This window comes from Ursus americanus, chromosome 18, assembly GCF_024610735.1.
Source record: "Ursus americanus isolate L20-20 chromosome 18, mUrsAme1.1.p, whole genome shotgun sequence".
Taxonomy (NCBI): Eukaryota; Metazoa; Chordata; class Mammalia; order Carnivora; family Ursidae; genus Ursus; species Ursus americanus.
The window spans coordinates 33270194-33288506 of record NC_142144.1 but is presented as its reverse complement, the minus strand read 5'-3'; the positions used below and the strand labels follow the sequence as shown (position 1 = coordinate 33288506).

The following is an 18313-nucleotide window of genomic DNA, read 5'->3' as shown; positions in this document are numbered from 1 at the left end:
TATAGTCTAGAGAGGACCAGAGACTTCATGTTGGTCATTGTAAGTACTATGTATATTTCTAAAAGAGGTGTGCATGTTCTGTGCAGAACAGAAGGAGATAGTTCTGCCCAAACCAGAAGATAGAGAAGGGGTTGAGCATATTGGGTAAATTTCTGGAGAGTGTGTCTTATCAGGGGTTATGAGGCTGGGGGAGGATTCTAGGTAAAGGGAAGAGCTTGTACAAAGGCCAGTGTATTTGAGTAACTCACAGGAGACTACTTTGGCTGGAACAAGCATATCCAGAGAATGAATGGTTGTCGAGGCTAGAGTGGTGGACAGGAGCTGTGTTAAGCCATATCAGGGATTTTGGATGAGGCCATTCAGTCAAGGGAGACACCTGAGCAAGGTTGCATTTATAAAATCAGTCTGGTACTGGATGCAGAAGTATTCAGGAGAGACAAAAGTGAAAAGTGAAGAGACCAGTTTGGAGACGATTGGAGAAAGCTGCCTGTAGGACAGGTAATGGCGGCCCGAAATGGACTGGTGGGCAAGCAGACAGAAATGGACATCTTTAGAGATCTCTTGATGTTGTGACTGATCAGATAGAAGGGATGAGAGCAGGGTAAAGTCAAGAAAGACTCCCAGGAGTCCTCATGATACCATTTACTGAGCTCTGGGACATGGAAGAGATGGGTCCTAATTAGTCATAGGGCTGAGCTGTATTGCCAATTAAGCAAACAAAGGAAAATGACAAATATTGAGCTCTGTTACTTACATTCAAGTTGTCTGCTATTTATTAATGGTTATGCGTACATTTTCACCTTTGCCAATCATTTGAAGTACTGTTTTGTATCTTGCTTTCTGTGTACAGTATTTTGCTCATGTATTCACCTAATAAGCATAAATGCTTCCTATGGGCAAAAGATTTTCACTCAGCACTCAAGAGAATTTTAGTCTAGAATAATCCAAGCTCTCCCTTAGGAAGGGGATCTGAACTATGGTTTAGAGGATGCCCAGAAAGGTTAGGTATATTCTAAGCTGTGTTTCCATGTATGTCTAAAGTTCTGAGGTTTGTGATTCTTCATTGATAAAGAATTTTAGAGTGATTCTTTACTATGCTTAGTTTATCCACTGTTGAGTTATTTTGAGTTTTTCCACTATTCTAAATGAAGCTGTGATAAATATTTTTGAATATTTAAGAGGCAGGGTGTTTAGAGTTCATACTCTATTCTGGGACTTTACTAGGCCCGAGGAACACAGAATAAATAGATACTACCCTTGTCTTTTAGGAACTCATGGTCTAATACAAAAAATTTACTTTCTGTTTGAGGTTATTACTTTGAGGAATGGCAGTCAGAATGGTAACAGAAGGTCAAAGAAAATTATCAAATTTTAATACATGTTACAATTTCCCTAATTTCTAGAGAAATTGAATAGCCAATTTATATGGTCAACCTTAAATCCCAAGGCCTACACATGTTGGGCTTTATTATTTTTATTTATATTTGGTGCTTTACTTGACATGTAAGAGTACTCTATAGCCCTTTCCATTGTGCTTCTTTAATTAATAAGGTTGTACATTTTCCGTGTTATTTATCAACTTTATTTCTTCATGTGCAAGTTGTCAGTTCACTTGCTTTGAACATGTGCAATCTGGGTATTTTACTGCATGTATTTATGCCCATTCTTCATATATTTTTATTATAGCCAGTTCCCCTCCCCCCCGAATTATATATTTTTTTAACTGATTTACCTTGGGGCACCTGGGTGGCTCAGTTGGTTAAGCTTTGGACTTCTGCTCAGGTCATGATCTCAGGGTCCTGGGATCAAGCCCAGTGTCTGACTCTGCACTCAGCAGGGAGTCTGCTGTCTCTCTCTTTTTCCCTCTGCCCTTCCCCCTGCTCGTGCTCCCTCTCCCTCTCTCTCTCTCTCTCTCTCTCTCTCACTCTCTCACTCTCTCAAACAAATAAAATATTTAAAAAATGAACTTAATTACCTTATTTTCAACAGCTTTATTGAGATACAATTTACTTACCGTACAATTCACCCACTTAAAGCATACAATTCATTGGTTTTTAGTGCACTCACAGAGATGGACAACCATTACCACAATCCATTCTGGAAGGTTTTTTCACCCTAAAAAGAAACCATATATATTGGCAATCGCTCCCCATTTCCTTCCAGAATTCTCCTGCTTTCAGCCCTAGGCAACCACTTTTTGTCTCTATTTTGTCTCTGATTTGCCTGTCAGATTAGATCTGTCTGGACATACCCCATAAAGTGAAGTCACACAGTGTGTGTTTTTTTGTGGCTGGCTTCTTTCACTTAGTAGAATGTGTTTCAAGTGCATCCATGTTATAGCCATGAATTCGTATTTCATTCCTTTTTATTGCCAGATAGTATTGTGGAGTGGAATATTTCTTTGTCATTTCATCAGTTGATGCACATTTGAGCTGTTTCCACTTTGGGGCTATTATGAATATTGTCGCTATGAACATTTGCGTACGAGTTTGTGTGGACATATGTTTTCGTTTCTCTTACGGATACATAGGAGAGGCATTGCTGCGTCATATGGTTTTCAACATTTAGTCTTTTGAGGAACTGCCAGATGCTATCAGGGTTCCATTTTCTCCACATCTTTGTCAACACTTGTCTTTCTGTTTATGGGCCATCCTAGTGAATAGAAAGTGGTATCTCATTGCGGTTTTGATTTGCATTTCCATGATGGCTAATGATGTTATGCATCTTCGCATGTACTTACTGGTTGTTGGCATATCTTCTTTGGAGAAATGTCCACATATATTGTTTGCCCACTTTTTAATTGAGTTATTTTTCTTTTGTGTTATAAGAATTCTTTATATATTCTAGCTGCAAAGTCCTTATCAGATAATATGATTAGCAAATGTTTTCTCCCATTCTGTGGGTTTTTTTCACTTTCTTTATTGTGTCTTTTATTTTTTTAAGATTATTTATTTATTTTAGAGAGAGAGAGCACATGCAAGCACAAGCCAGGAGAGGTGCAGAGGGAAAGGGAGAGAGAGAATCCCAAGCAGACTCCGTGCTGAGCACAGAGCCGGATGTGGGACTTGATCTCATGAACCTGAGCCAAAATCAAGAGTCATGTGCTCAACTGACTGAGCCTTCGAGGTGCCCCTTAATTGTGCCTTTTGAAGCACAAAAGTTTTTAATTTTGATGAAGTTCAATTTGTCTGTGTTTTCATTGTCGCTTGTGCTTCTGGTATCGTATCAGCTAGTACCTAATACACATTCAGCTACTCTGTTTCAACGAGTTATTGAATGTTTTTCGAGGCTGTGTTTTGTGTTTTTATCCTGTAACTCCATTAACCTTACTTTTTTAGCGCCAGCAATCCTCTTTGTTGATCATTTTCTAGTTGTACTGTCATCATCTGTTTAAAAACAAGTGGGACTTTTCCATTTCCTGTGTTTATTATGCTTCTTACTGTTTTTCCCTCTCTGATCACTATTATGCACATTTCCCCCAGTATATTAAATGCGAGAAATGTCTAGAGTATCCTTCCTGTTGCTCTTTTTAAAAAGAACGTAAATGTGATTTTTTTGGCACTCAGTACAGTATATTATTATTTGGAAAGGACCTTTCATGGCTTTAAGGTTTTGTTTTGTGTTGTTTTTTAATCAGGAATGGCTACGGGCTTTATTCACTCTACATTTTCAGTCTTCTGTTTCTTCCCTCTCATTAGATCTTTCTGCTGATGCTTCTCAGTATGATCCATTTGCTTGCGTAGAAGAAATCTTCTCTTTGCCTCTAAACTGGCGGGGTCAGGTCATCATCTGTTCAGACAGCCTAAGTCAGCTCTAAGCGGGGGTGTCAGGAGCTCCTTGATGGATAATGTGCATGAGGTCTCGTACTTGGGTTTGTCACATGCATTTTGGCTCCATGAAGCAGTTTTTGTGTTTCCCGATCCTTGTGGAAATTTGAGATCATTATCAATGACAGGTGGTTTTCAGATAAGTGGGGTCCTGTTACATTAAGCAGAGTTCCTGACAGTATTTGGTAAATGGAGGAGAATAAATGATAGGGTTTAACTGCAGAGCCCCAAGGGAGCTGTTACTCCTCTACATTCTGTTGTTTATTATGACAGTAAACACCTCATCCCATCCCCATTTGGCCTTTCTCAGGAAGGACCACTGATTCACAGGGGGGAAATGTCATTTGCAACAGACAAATGAGAAATACCTCATGACTTGCCTTGTGGGTTTTTTAAATTATTATTATTAATATATAATGTATTATTTGTTTTAGGGGTACGGGTCTGTGATTCATCAGTCTTACACAATACACAGAGTTCCCCACAGCACATACCCTCCCCAGTGTCCATCACCCAGCCACCCCATCCCTCCCACCCCCCTCCACTCCAGCAACCCTCAGTTGTTTCCTGAGATTAAGAGTCTCTTATGGTGTATCTCCCTCTCTAGTTTCATCTTGTTTTATTTTTTCCTCTCTTCCCCTATGATCCTCTGCCTTGTTTCTCAAATTCCACATATCAGTGAGATCCTGTGATAATTGCCTTTCTCTGACTAACTTATTTTGCTTAGCATAATACTCTCTAGTTCCATCCACATCATTGCAAATGGCAAGATTTCATTTTTTTGATGGCTGCATAGTATTTCATTGTATATGTATACCACATCTTCTTGATCCATTCATCTGTCGATGGACATCTGGGATCTTTCCATAGTTTGGCTATTGTGGACATTGCTGCTGTAAACATTGGGGTACAGGTGCCTCTTCGGATGACTACATCTGTATCTTTGGGATAAATACCCAGCAGTGCAATTGCTGGGTTGTAGGGTAGCTCTATTTTCACCTTTTTGTGGAACCTCCATACTGTTTTCCAGAGTGGCTGCACCAGCTTGCATTCTCACCAATAGTGTAGGAGGGTTCCCCTTTCTCCGCATCCTCGCCAACATCTGTTCTTTCCTGACTTACTAATTTTAGTCATTCTGACTGGTGTGAGGTGGTATCTCATTGTGGTTTTGATTTGTATTTCCCTGATGCTGAGTGGTGATGAGCACTTTTTCATGTGTCTGTTGGCCATTTGGATGTCATCCTTGCAGAAATGTCTGTTCACGTCTTCTGCTCATTTCTTGATTGAATTATTTGTTTTTTGGATGTTGAGTTTGATAAGTTCTTTACAGATTTTGGATACTAGCTCTTTATCTGACAAGTCATTTGCAAATATCTTCTCCCATTCTGTCAGTTGTCTTTTGGTTTTGTTGACTGTTTCCTTTGCTGTGCAAAAGATTTTATCTTGATGAAGTCCCAATAGTTTATTTTTGCCCTTGTTTCCCTTGCCTTTGGCGATGTGTCTAGGAAGATATTGCTGCAGCCGAGGTTGAAGAGGTTGCTGCCTATGTTCTTCTCAAAGATTTTGATGGATTCCTGTCTCACAGTTAGGTCTTTCATCCATTTTGAGTCTATTTTTGTGTATGGTGTAAGGAAATGGTCCAGTTTCATTCTTTTGCATGTGGCTGTCAAATTTTCCCAACATCATTTGTTGAAGAGACTGTCTTTTTTCCATTGGATATTCTTTCCTGCTTTGTCAAAGATTAGTTGACTATAGAATTGAGAGTCCATTTCTGAGTTCTCTATTCTGCTCCATTGATCTATGTGTCTGTTTTTGAGCCAGTACCATACTGTCTTGATGATTACAGTTTTGTAATAGAGCTTGAAGTCCAGAATTGTGATGCTACCAGCTTTGGTTTTCTTTTTCAACATTCCTCTGGCTATTCGGGGTCTTTTCTGGTTCCATACAAATTTTAGGATTATTTGTTCCATTTCTGTGAAAAACGTTGATGGTATTTTAATAGGGATTGCATTGAATGTGTAGATTGTTCTAGGTTGCATAGACATTTTCACAATATTTGTTCTTCCAATCCATGAGGATGGAATGTTTTTCCATTTCTTTGTGTCTTCCTCAATTTCTTTCATGAAAGTGCTACAGTTTTCTGAGTACAGATCCTTTGCCTCTTTGGTTAGATTTATTCCTAGATATCTTATAGTTTTGGGTGCAATTGTAAATGGGATTGATTCCTTAATTTCTCTTTCTTCTGTCTCATTGTTGGTGTATAGAAATGCAGCTGATCTCTGTGCATTGATTTTATACCCTGCCACTTTACTGAATTTCAGTATGAGTTCTAACAGTTTTGGGATGGAGTCCTTTGGGTTTTCCACATAAAGTATCATATCATCTGCAAAGATTCAGAGCTTGACTTCTTCTTTGCTGATTCAGATGCCTTGTGGTTTTGAGAGAAATAAAATACAAACTTTCAACTTACCTGCTTTTAGATTTACAGAGATCATATATGTTTTTAAAGATTACTGTAAGGGGAATCTTCACTCTCTTGGATTTCATATTGGAATACTCACAGTTACCAAGTTGAAAGTTCAGGAAGTGAAATTCATCTTAAAGCACAAAAGAAAAATAAATCACCAGTGAAACAATCCGTCTATGAAATTAGTCAGCTTCGGACATCCAAACTGAACAAGACCTCATTCCTATTCATGCTCCCTGTTTTTCCTCTTCTGTACCTCTGCTGAAGCACTGCCTCCTGCCTGATGCCTGGCCATGCATCCCCACATCTCTGCATCCCCGCATGCCTGCATCCCTGCATCCATCCACTCAGCAGCAGCTACTGAATATCTTCTGTGTGCCAGAATCTGGGATGTGTAGATATACCCTCAACATCTCTCAAGGTGCAGCTCAAATGTCCCCTCTTCCGGGTAGCAAATACTTTCCTGATTCCTTATCCCCTATCCCACAAAGTTAGAGCTGCTCTCCCCCTTCTCTCCCCCATAGCCCTTCATGACATCTGTTTTAGAGCCTGGTGCTCTGTTCTACTGGGTGTTTTCCCTACTGGTGTCTGTGCCTCAGCTGTGTCAAGAGGAGAGTTGGGGTGTGCTCCACGCTACATCTTCCTCCTCCAGGATGCTTAGGGCTGTCCCAGTTTGTGACCACTACGTACAATCCCCTCTGTCTCTTTTTTATAATACTCCTTCTCTTCCAGGGCTAAAGTTGCTGCAGCTGATGGGCCCCCCGGGATCCCAATCCAGACCCTCACCCCTGTGAAACACACAGTAAAAATAGAGAAAGATGCCCTCCTCCAGGACTACGGATTTCACATTTCTGAGAGCCTTCCCCTCACAGTGGTGGCCGTCACAGCAGGTATGGGCTGACTGGGAAGCAAGAAAGGAGTTTGATTTTTCAGGAGGGGGAGAAATAGCCCTGGATCTCTTCCCATCTCTCTTCTAGAACCTAATTTCGAAAATGCTACCCTAGGAAGTTAGAAAAGGTACATCTAATTCTGACCTAATTCTGTCTAGAGGTTGTACCTTCCTTTGGTGCAGAGAGGGAGGAAGCCCCATGTGCACCTGCTGATCAGAACCCCAGGCTCCTGCTGGCCTGGACCAGGGCTTTGCCCGCCCGTGGCTCCCTGGTCAGTCTCAGTGCAGTGACAGTATTTGGATCAGCCCTCCTTTCTGAAACCCTGCATGCTCCGAGCTGGGGAGAGTTGCTGGCCAGAGAGTAATAGAAATTATTGATTTGTTTTCACTTGAGTCTTTGTAAAATATAGGTTCTATCAGGGTGAAGAAGAACAGGCTGGAAATGTCTAGTGTTTGTTTTCATACATCAGCTATGTATTGATGTTAGATCTGGAACTAGTTAAAATCTACGGATTTCAGTTTACACACACACACACACACACACACACACACACACACACACACCCAGAGTTCTTTAGAGATTAATGTAGTAGATTCACTGGCCAGCTCTCTTGGTTCTGGGGGTTTCTGCTAGTTTTCTTTCCCAGAACAGTCTCCTAATATCCCTTGAAGGTGATGGATGGTAGGTACATTATCCACATTTTGTAAACAGGAAGATAGATCCACGTGAGCCCAAAGATGGCCAGGGGTAGGGTTGGGGAGGGGAGTGAGCTGGTGCCCAGGGGACTGGATCAACCTGCCATTCAGTTGTGCTGCTGTGACACATGGGGTCTGGGCCCTCCTGGCATGAACACCAATGACTTCTTCTCTATCCAACAGGAGGCTCTGCTCACGGCAAGCTTTTCCCTGGTGATCAGATCCTCCAAATGAACAACGAGCCTGCCGAAAGCCTTTCCTGTGAACGAGCAGTCAATATACTGAGGTACTAAATTGCCTCCATTATCCGCAGAGTCACACCGATGATCACAGAGCAAAGATGGGTGACAGGAATGACATAATTGATCTCCCCAGGGTTTTAGTAGGGTCCCGTCTCCTGAAAGTGGTGGCAGCGGCCGTGTTTGAGAATTCTGTCTCGGTTACTTGGTGCTTCTTCTGCCTAGAGAAGCCACGGGGAAGGACAGGGTGCCGTATTTATCAGCCCCCTGCTGTGCTAGACACCGGGCTAGGTACTGCAGGCAGTATTATGCCTAAGTATAATACACGGGCTCTACCCGGTGAGGATTTCTAGGATCGTTGTAACATATGCCAAAGATTGAACTAAATTGGCGCCGCGTCTGTTAGTTCTTCTTTAACCCTTCTGATAGCTCTTCTTAAATGCCTGGTTAGTGTATATGTAGTTTCATTGATACGGCAGCTGCCGCCTTCTGCCTGGTGGCATTGTGACTTGTGTCAATGCCTCGCTTTCTGTCTAGACCGGGATTTCCCTCAGAGCTGGCACGGGATGAGTGCTCGGCTGAATGAGCCAACAATTGCTGACCCTGGTTTTAAAACAGAAGAACGTCAGCGATAGGAGTGAAGAGGGCTGACAGACATCTTAGAGGCACCTACAGGCTTCGTCTTTCCAGTTTGTCACTCAACACTGTTTCGATGACTTTAATATAAACAAAGAGACATGAGAAATAGAGTTACACGAAAGCCAACTTGAAGATACTTATTATGCCTTTGTGTGAGCGGTGTTGGGTGGTTTTCATTTCTGAGGGCCTATCATGGACAGCACACACTGAATGATGAGTAACAGTGACAAAGAGTGAGACAACACGAAAACGCAGGATGCAGTCTCCGCCCTCAGGAGGCACAGTCTCGCTGCGGAGGGACACACAAGCAGCTTACGATTTATAGAGAATCCGTCAAAGTGTAGAAAATAGAATCGTTTCAACCAAGCCCAGTTTTGCTTCCGGATTGCCAGAGAATAAGTTGAGTGGGTGGGACAGCCCAGATAGGATTCGATGATTTCGTTTCTACCAAATGAAGCATGGTGATGGAAATCATGAAGTTTGCTTTCCCAGTTACTGGGTGATTTTCTCAAAGATGATCAATGCCCGCAAATTAAGTTTAGATTTTCAGTGATGCTATTATTTCTGCCAGGCTAGATCAAACTCCGACTAAGAAGCAAAATTATTCGCAGTTTTAAGCCGTAGGCCGGAATTTGGGTGTGTGGGTCACATTGAACCCAGTCTGTTTCCTGAGCACCTTCTGTGGGCAGGGCGCCCTGTGGGCCAGAGGGACTGCGCTCCCCATGCGCTGCTGGCCGGTAGTGCAGGAGTGACTCACGTGCACCCCAGGGAGGCTGAAGGCAGACAAGCATCAGGAGAAGAGGAGAGGGGCTGTAAAGGCTACAGATTCCTCCAGCTTGTGGGGAAGCTGGGTTTGACAAAACAGAGGAGTCCAGAAGGATCTCGTCAGTACCTTTAGTGCTGGGTAGAATTCGGCCCACAAAAGTGGAGGTGAAGGAGGATCCCGGCAAAGAAGTGATAAGCAGCAAGTACTGGGTGGGGAGGTGGAGGGAGGGGGAGATGCCGAGCGGGTCAGTTTGCCTGAGGCACCAGATGCCTAGAGGACAGTTCTGGGAAGTGAGGCCCACCTGGTGAAGGGTGTCGAGTGCTGGCACAGCAAGCTTGGGTGTTAGTCTCTGTGTGGAATGGCGTCATTGAGGACTCCTCAGCGGGGAAATGACTTGCTGTGTGTTGTGCACCTGTGCTCTCTGCCACACTGCCTGTGGGAATCCCAGGACTGCTTTCTTTCTTTCTTTCTTTCTTTCTTTCTTTCTTTCTTTCTTTCTTTCTTTCTTTCTTTCTTTCTTTCTTTCTTTCTTTCTTTCTTTTTTAGCTTAGCTGCCAGTACCATTTCCACTTATAAAGGGAAAAAGCAAGCAAAACATGGCACAGCGAAACCTCTCCAATCCTTCCAGATATCTGTGAGACCTAAATGTCCTTTTGAGAACACTAGGACCTTGGTTTATTGTAGATTATCTCGGGGAAGGCCTGTTTATATATAAAATGGAAAAGAGGCAATCCCTAGACACTTAGAAACCACCAGCTGATTTACCCATTTGAGGAAGCAACATACCAGCAGCAATTGGCCTAAATGTTCATATTGCAAGAAGTCAAATGCAATTATTTGCAAACAGCTTCTCTGTGTAGCAATGGCAAAGGAAAAGGAAATATAGATTGAGTTTTCAATTCTGTTTTCTAGTACAAAATGGAAGTGTGGCCCGCATCTGGTTGACTTTTATCACTTTGGGGATCTAAGATAAAAACAAGACAGAAATGTCTAGTGTCTTGGTATATGATTCGGCTCATGACACTGCTTTTGTGTGCCCAAACACCACAAGCTGGTTGGCTTTTATCTGATAAATGTGATCCACATTCATTCATTCAATCTAGCGAAACGTTTAGCCTAAGTTGTCCAAAATATCAACCTAAGTTATCTATGTTATTGCTATGTTTTCTCTTAAAAAGTTTTTTTTGGGGGGCGCCTGGGTGGCGCAGTCGTTAAGCGTCGGCCTTTGGCTTGGGCGTGATCCCGGAGTCCTGGGATCGAGCCCCACATCAGGCTCCTCTGCTGGGAGCCTGCTTCTTCCTCTCCCACTCCCCCTGCTTGTGTTCCCTCTCTCACTGGCTGTCTCTCTCTGTCAAATAAATAAATAAAATCTTTTAAAAAAATTTTTTTGGACATAAACCTAGCTAGTGGTCATACCAACTGCATGAGTTCCTCATCATACAAATGAAATTAAGTCTGACTGAATTAAGTGGCTGTAGCTACAGACTAGATGGTAGAGGCAGGTGTGTGAAGATTCTCGCAGGCTGGGGAGGGGGGAGGCACTCTGGGACAGCTTCAGCTCCTCTGCTTCCCTCAACGTCTTTCTCAGTGTTGCTGAGACAAAGAAGCTGAAGCAAAAGAGGCTGCTGCTTTGTAATTCTGTCAGTCTTTTTGACACACACACACACACACATCCAAAGTGATGAAATGGTTTTATTTTTATTCTTTTCTTTTTCTTTTTTTTCAGGGAAGCTGAAGACTCTCTTTCAATCACAGTTGTTCGCTGCTCGTCGGTAAATCTCTTTCTGTGTCCTGTTACTTTTACCTTTCTCAGCCCCAGAACCCCATACCCTCAGTGGGATATCCCTCAGAGAATAAACAGAGAAGGCAAATGGCAGAGGGGACAGCAGCCAGGCCGTGGGTGGGCAGGCAGTCAACATTGCCTGAAGACAGCCAATGCATCGGTCTGTGGGTGAGACAGGTATGGATCGGTCCAGGCTTCCAGAACTTGTGGTCCAGCTAAGGAGAAAGATCTAGGATTATGCAGAGCAGAACGATGACAAAGGCACCAAACTACAAGTTTTAAGATAAGTTTGTGTGTTACGACTTTGGGCAAGTCATTAATTTTCAGTTTTCACTTCTGTAAAACAGTGATGATGCCAATACTTGTCTTGCCTCTCTAATGGGTTGTTATGAGGACCAAGTGAAGTACTAGATGTGAAAGTGTCTTGTCAGCCCTGCGGTTCATCACCAGGCAAGGTGTGGCATGGACAACACACTGAGAGGAAATAGCAATCCTAAATACCACAGGCCAAGGAGCCCTTTCTCTGTGATACAGGGAAAAGTGTATAATCAAGTCCTAAGAGAAAGAACGACCAAGGAGGAAGAGTTGACAGAAAATTCTCATTCTCAGAGACTTTAATGCATACCTCTTAACCTTGGCCATATAAAGATAAAAAAATAAATAGAGGCATGGAGAATTTTAGTAATGCATTTAATAATCTAATTGACCACATACCACTCTATCAAAAAAACTCAGTAAATTCTCCAGATAAACTATATAAGTCTCCTTTCCAGACTATAATGAAATAGAAATTAATAACTACCAAAAACTTAATGAAAACTTTCTAGCCATTTGGAAATAAAAATGCGATCTCCCAAGTAAAGATGTGGTCAGATAGAAAAGCAAAACCACCATTAAAGACTAGTTAGAAGAAAATTTAAAATTAGCAGTGTGCTCTTTAAAATTTATGTGCAGTTAAAGCTATACTCAGAGTAAGATGTATAGCCTTAGGTGATTTAATTATTGAATAAGGAAATAGGTCAAGTGAATATTCAGTGCAAGAAGTTGTAAGGAAAGACTATAAAACAAACATAAAGCAGAATCAAGAAAATGATAAAAATTAAAATCTAAATGATGCTTTGGAAAACAAAAATTGTGAAGTTAATAAATAAATCCCTGGGTTAGTTCTTTAAGGGGAAAAATAAGAAAAAAGGAAATCTTTAAGGAAAGGAAATAGGTGGACCCAATGTGAAGGAAAGTAGAATATTATGAAGGATGTAAACTTTTTTTTAATATAAAAAGAGATACAGACCATGTTCTTTGATGGGAAGACTGTTATAATTACATTGGTTATTCTCATATTAATATATATTCTTACTGCAAATTCAAACTCCTGTTGGGACTTGTATTTGAATTTTGGCAAAGTTTATTGAAGTGAGACTTATAGCACAAGCAGGGGGAGTGGCAGGCAGAGGGAGAAGCAGGCCCCCACTGAGCAAGGAGCCTGATGCCCAGGACCCTGGGATTATGACCTGAGTCAAAGGCAGACGCTTAACCAACTGACCCACCCAGGTGTCCTTTATCAAGAAAATCTTTAAAAAAAAAAAAAAGTAATGCGGTGCCTGGGTGGCTCAGTCAGTTAAGTGGCCAACTCTTGATTTCAGCTTGGGTCATGATCTCAGGGTAGTAGGATCGAGCCCTTTGTCAGCCTCTGCACTCAGTGGGAGAGTGTGCTTGAGGAAGTCTCTCTTTCCCTCTCCCCCTCCCCCCTGCTCCCTCTCTCTCTCTCTCAAATAAATCTTTAAAAATAAAAAGAAATTAAATTTTAAAATTTTAAAAAAGAGTAATGAGGATGGCCTTGATGTAACAGATTTTAAAACTAATAAAGCTAATATAATTAAAGCAGTATGATATCGATGAAATGGTTGAACATGTCAGTGTAATCAAACAGAAAGTCCTAGAATAGGTGCTGATATAAGAATTTAGTATGTGGAAAATATGGTATCCCAAATCACTGGAAGAAAAGATGATTATTCACAAAATCATACTAGGACATTTCTTTAAGTATTTGAAAAAAAAAAGTCACACCATTTGACGTAATAATTAAATATTAAAAAAATAGTAGAATGTAGGCAATATGGATGAGTGTCTATCTGGCCACAGGTTATAGAAAGAATTCCTAACTATATAGGGAGTGGGGGGAAGCACAATGAACAAACAGCTATTTGATTATGTGAAAAAATTAAATTTCTCTGGTCCAAAAACTTAAGAACACTAAAAAGCAAAGAAACTGTGTTCTCTTCTCATTTTTGGCAAGTACTGTTTTTTGTTTTTATTTCTTGGAAATAGAATAGGGGGAAAAAACCGACCTAAATAGGATTAAGATATTTGCCATAAATATGACAGACCAAATGTTTTATGGACAAAAACGGAGATTCTTCTAAACAGAATTTGTCTATGAAAATGTGAAACCAATGTACAAAAAACAGTATACTGAAAGCTAATCAGTATAGATGGTTGTGCAGGTGGTAGAAGATTCTTTTTATTTAGCCGATTAGCATCTCAATGGAGAACATCTTAATCTTAATTAGGTGGGTTTTTTCCCCTGCTGTTTTCAAGAAATGAAACCAAAACACTTGTTAAGTAAATAAGAGGGAAACAGCTTATGGTTGCATCCTTTTAAAAATGAAAAGTGTAGGGAGAGGAAAATTAACATGTTCCAGTAGGACTCCTGAGATTCCTCCGAGGTTCCCAAGCAGAGGAGGATGTGAATGCTGGGCTCCTGGGTTCCTGCAGGGAAAGCTGATACTGGCCCATGTCCTGAGAAATGCCCTGAATGCTGTCCAGCCCACTCAGGCCTCTCATCAGGAGTTACGGGATCATAAGACGAATGATCATATATGTCTTGCTTCAGCAAGGATGCTCATCTTTGCCACAGCAGATTCTTAGAGTTCTCAAGTGGCTTGAAATTGATTAGGAATGATAAAATCCAAAATTGGGGGGGCAGGGCTTGACTGGCTCACACGGTGGAGCATGAGACTCTTTGTCTTAGGGTTGTGAGTTTGAGCCCCACGTTGGGTGTAGAGATTACTTAAAAATAAAAAAAATCTTTAAAAAGTAAAATAAAATCCAAAGTTGGAATAGTAATTACTGCTTCTGTAGGACATAACATTTTATAGGGGAAAAATATATATATATTAGTTTAATTATCTAGTGCTATATTTATATTCATGGTTTATAATATATTCTTATATTAACACTAATCTTTAATGTCTTACTAAATCTTCACCAAAAGAAAATCCTACAAGGTAGATATATTTGTTATCCCCCTTTTACAGATAAGAATGCTGTGGCTTCACATGCCCGTGGTCTCACGTGCAGAAATCAGTGGAGCTGGGTTATTTTCCAGGTAGTCAGATTTCAGAACCCACAGTCAAAAGCATTATGCTAGTCTACCTCCTTAAACCCTGCTGTCCGTATTTTTTAAATTGTTTTTTAAGGGGGGTGCAGAGGGGGAGAGAGAAAGAGAATCTTGAGCAGACTCCACTCCCAGCGCGGAGCCCAATGCGGGGCTCAGTCTCACAACCCTGAGATCACAACCTGAGCTGAAATCAAGAGTCAGACGCTTAGCTGACTGAGCCACCCAGGCGCCTGAACCTGCCGTCTTTAAGAAATGATGTTGGCCAATCTAGGGCGGAGAGTAGTAAAAAAGATAGAACTTTTCAACTTGTCCCTTTCGGTGCCCTTTTAAGCATTAGCTCTTAGTTCAGCAAAAACATGCACAGAGAAAGTTTTTATCAGCTCATGTCCACTCTTCTCTGATGGATTAATTTAGAACCCAGGGAGAATCTAAATGTCCTAGACTAATGAGGAGCTCCTATTCTTTAAAGTGTCTCTTTTTAATATTAGATGGCTCAAGTGAGTGGTTTGCAACATGTTTTAGATGCCAAGGTATACAGATAGCAGAGCTACTATTCAGGTATAAAAGCATAGGACCCACGGTGGGGCTTGGGGATTGGGCATTTCTATGACAGAGTGTGTATTCTTTCTCAAAGCAGCTAGTTTCATGGTTGGGTGGTTCCAAATATGAAAGAGGCCCTTCTTCCCTGTGATTCCCACCAACTCGTGCTCGTCAGGGCAAGTCTACCTTGTATGAAATAGATTGGCAAAGATTTGGAGCTGTGGCCTTCTCTTCTCCAGGCTCACTACTGTTCCATCAACTCTTCATCATAAAATGCTTGTTATGTCTGAATCCTCACTTCCCCAGTAGCTCTCTGGACAGATCCCAGTTTCACGGCGGCCTTCCCAAATGGTGGCGCCCAGAAAGGAATAGAGTTCCACCTAGAGTCAACTGGTGAGAGTGCCCAGGGCACGGAGAGCGCACTTCTGACACCCACCGAAAATGCTAGCGAGGCCCAAGATGAGGTTAAGATTTAAGGAGGCCCGGTCACACTGTTGGCTTGGGTGAAACTTGCGGTTGACCAAAAACTGAGGCTGGGTTCCAGATGAATTGCTTCCAAGCCCCCATTGCCCATGATGTGCAATTATTTTTTTAATCTTCAGTGCCACACTTCACAGTAATCCCTGTCAAATCATGTTGCTTTGGCCCAGTGTTCTGGCATGCTGAGATTTGACAGTCAGGGAATTACAGAACTGAAGGGGATGCTTGTAGTCATCAGCTGTACTCATTCTCCCTTCCTGTCAGGGATCCACCTCTTCCCACGCCTCCCCCACTTCCTCCACTACCCGGCCAGTTACTTTTCTTTAGTCTGATCCAGCTCTGGGCCTCACTCTTGCAGGATTGCTGTCCCCAAGGCGAGAGAGAATAGCGGTTGCCCTCCCCCCCCACCCCCCCCCCCCCCGCCACAGATTCTTTTTTTCTCTGCATCTCTCCCTGTTCGGCCCCTGGTTTCTCATTCCTTTGAGTCTTTAGGGTAGTGACAGTTGCACCTGTCACTTTAACCCCTCACTTTACTCTGTTCCCTTCAGCTCTTGACAACCCTGCTCTCTTACACCCTCTTATGCTTGTTGTTAGGGATTTTTTGGCCTCTGGCCCACAGCTGCCCCTGCCCTTCAAGTTTCCCACACACCTCTTTTAGATACCCAGTTCCTTTACCTTTCCTCCCAAATTTCTGCTGCCTGAGATCTGATGATAACTTGTAGCTCTGTGTCATTCACAGGTTTGGTGAGTACGCTTTCTCTGACTTCATCCAAGGCATTGCTAACCATCGTCGTTGGAGACTGAGCTCAAGGGAGCCTGAGTTGCTTAGTTAGAAATCGGGACAATTTCGAGCATAGGTCAACTAGTTTTGAATCCTCCTAATGGCTCTGCATCTGGCCTTCTCCACAGGGGGATTATAGGAGACCTTATCAAATACTTTGCAAGAATGAAGGAATACTGCTATATCCACAAGACCCTGCCTTACCAATCTGGAATCCCATCTTCAAAAGAAAAGTGAACTTGGTTGGCTCTGACTTATTCTTGGTAACTCCATATTGGTTATTAGTGATCAATGACTAAAAGCTCTCTGACCACCTCTTATCTTGAATTTTTTTTTTTAAAGATTTTATTTATTTATTCGACAGAGATAGAGACAGCCAGCGAGAGAGGGAACACAAGCAGGGGGAGTGGGAGAGGAAGAAGCAGGCTCATAGCAGAAGAGCCTGATGTGGGGCTCGATCCCAGATCACTGGGATCACGCCCTGAGCCGAAGGCAGACGCTTAACTGCTGTGCCACCCAGGCGCCCCTCTTATCTTGAATTTTGCCAAGAAATAATGACAAGCTTACCAATATGTGTTTTCCTTCATCTTCTGTGTTCATTTTCTGGGAAACTTGATACTTAGCCATCTTTAGTCTCCTAATATTTCTTCCATTTCCTCTTCTGTGGATGATGCCAACTGTTACCAGCCCCGAGATTCACTGGCATAGGTGTCTTGAACTCATTCAAAACTGTCTGATAGTTTTGTCACCAATTTTGTGTTGTAACTTTATTTCTTCCATTTTTTCTGACTGGAAAATCATTCTGCTTGAAGAAGAAAGCAAATTGATGTTAAGTGATTTCTGGAGTTGAGGGATTACCACACAGGTATACCTCTCCCCTGGCAACATTGTTATTTCCCCTTCTCCTTTTACTAAATTTTTAAAAAGCAAACTATATATTTGAGATACTGAATCATAGTCATGAACCCTATTACACCAAGGCTCTAGTTACCTGTAAGATCAAGTTTATCTTGCATTAAAATTTCAGGGTCGCTTCTTCACTTCAGGTTCTTAATGACATTGGTCTGTTGATATGTGAGGCTATGAGCATTGTTTTCTGTAGTTTCTCTGATTGTTGTTATGTCTCTCTTCCATCAGCTACATAAGATGTGGTCCAGAGCTCCATCTTGAGACTCTTAACACATGTACCTTTCTAGAGCCTGGCCTAAAGGACTATCCAGACCAAGAAACGTAGCATGCCAGGCTGGGAATAACATGTCAGGATTCTGTCTAGGAAGATCACATCGTGTTGGTCTAGATCATGCAAGTTGCTGTTCATTGTGTCACAATTTAACTTCCTACAGTCTAGACTAGGAGCTTCATCACATACTCATATCGACCTGTGATCACTCCTTCTACCTCTGGGGAAAGAGGGTACCATGCAAAAGATGAGAAGAGCAAAGATGGACCAAGGATGAATCACAGGGGTCAGAGCTTCAGGGAGCCCTGGAGTTATTTGGATCCAACTCTCACATTGCACATAGGAAAACTAAAGGTCAAAGAGGAGCCATAACTTTGCCAAAGTCACACAGAGTTATTTTGTTTTGATTTACACACACACACAACTGGTTTTCTTCCATAAGAATTTGTGTTTGAGGTAGTTCTCATAACTGTTGAGTAGCAGAACTTGGGTCTTCTTGTTCATAAGCCAGCTCTTGTCTTTGTCATACACAACCATTTTGCTACCATATTGAATCTTCGACTGTTCTAAGACACATAAGAACATTGTCTGGGTTGGGATCCCTGGATGTTATGAAAAGAGATCTT

The 18313-nt window shown here is 41.9% G+C and overlaps 1 protein-coding gene across 3 annotated transcripts in view; it reads left to right on the top strand.

The window, feature by feature from the left end:
• Positions 1-18313, top strand: part of FRMPD1 (FERM and PDZ domain containing 1) — a 122101-nt gene that overhangs the window by 79218 nt on the left and 24570 nt on the right. For 2 of the 3 annotated variants that reach the window (XM_087869555.1, XM_087869554.1), the window contains exons 3-6: positions 7027-7184; positions 8063-8165; positions 11250-11295; positions 16636-16770. In XM_087869555.1, coding sequence (XP_087725681.1) covers positions 7027-7184; positions 8063-8165; positions 11250-11295; positions 16636-16770 — 442 coding nt within the window. The remainder of the gene's footprint in view (positions 1-7026; positions 7185-8062; positions 8166-11249; positions 11296-16635; positions 16771-18313) is intronic. The other variant, XM_045780603.2, reaches the window with a different exon arrangement.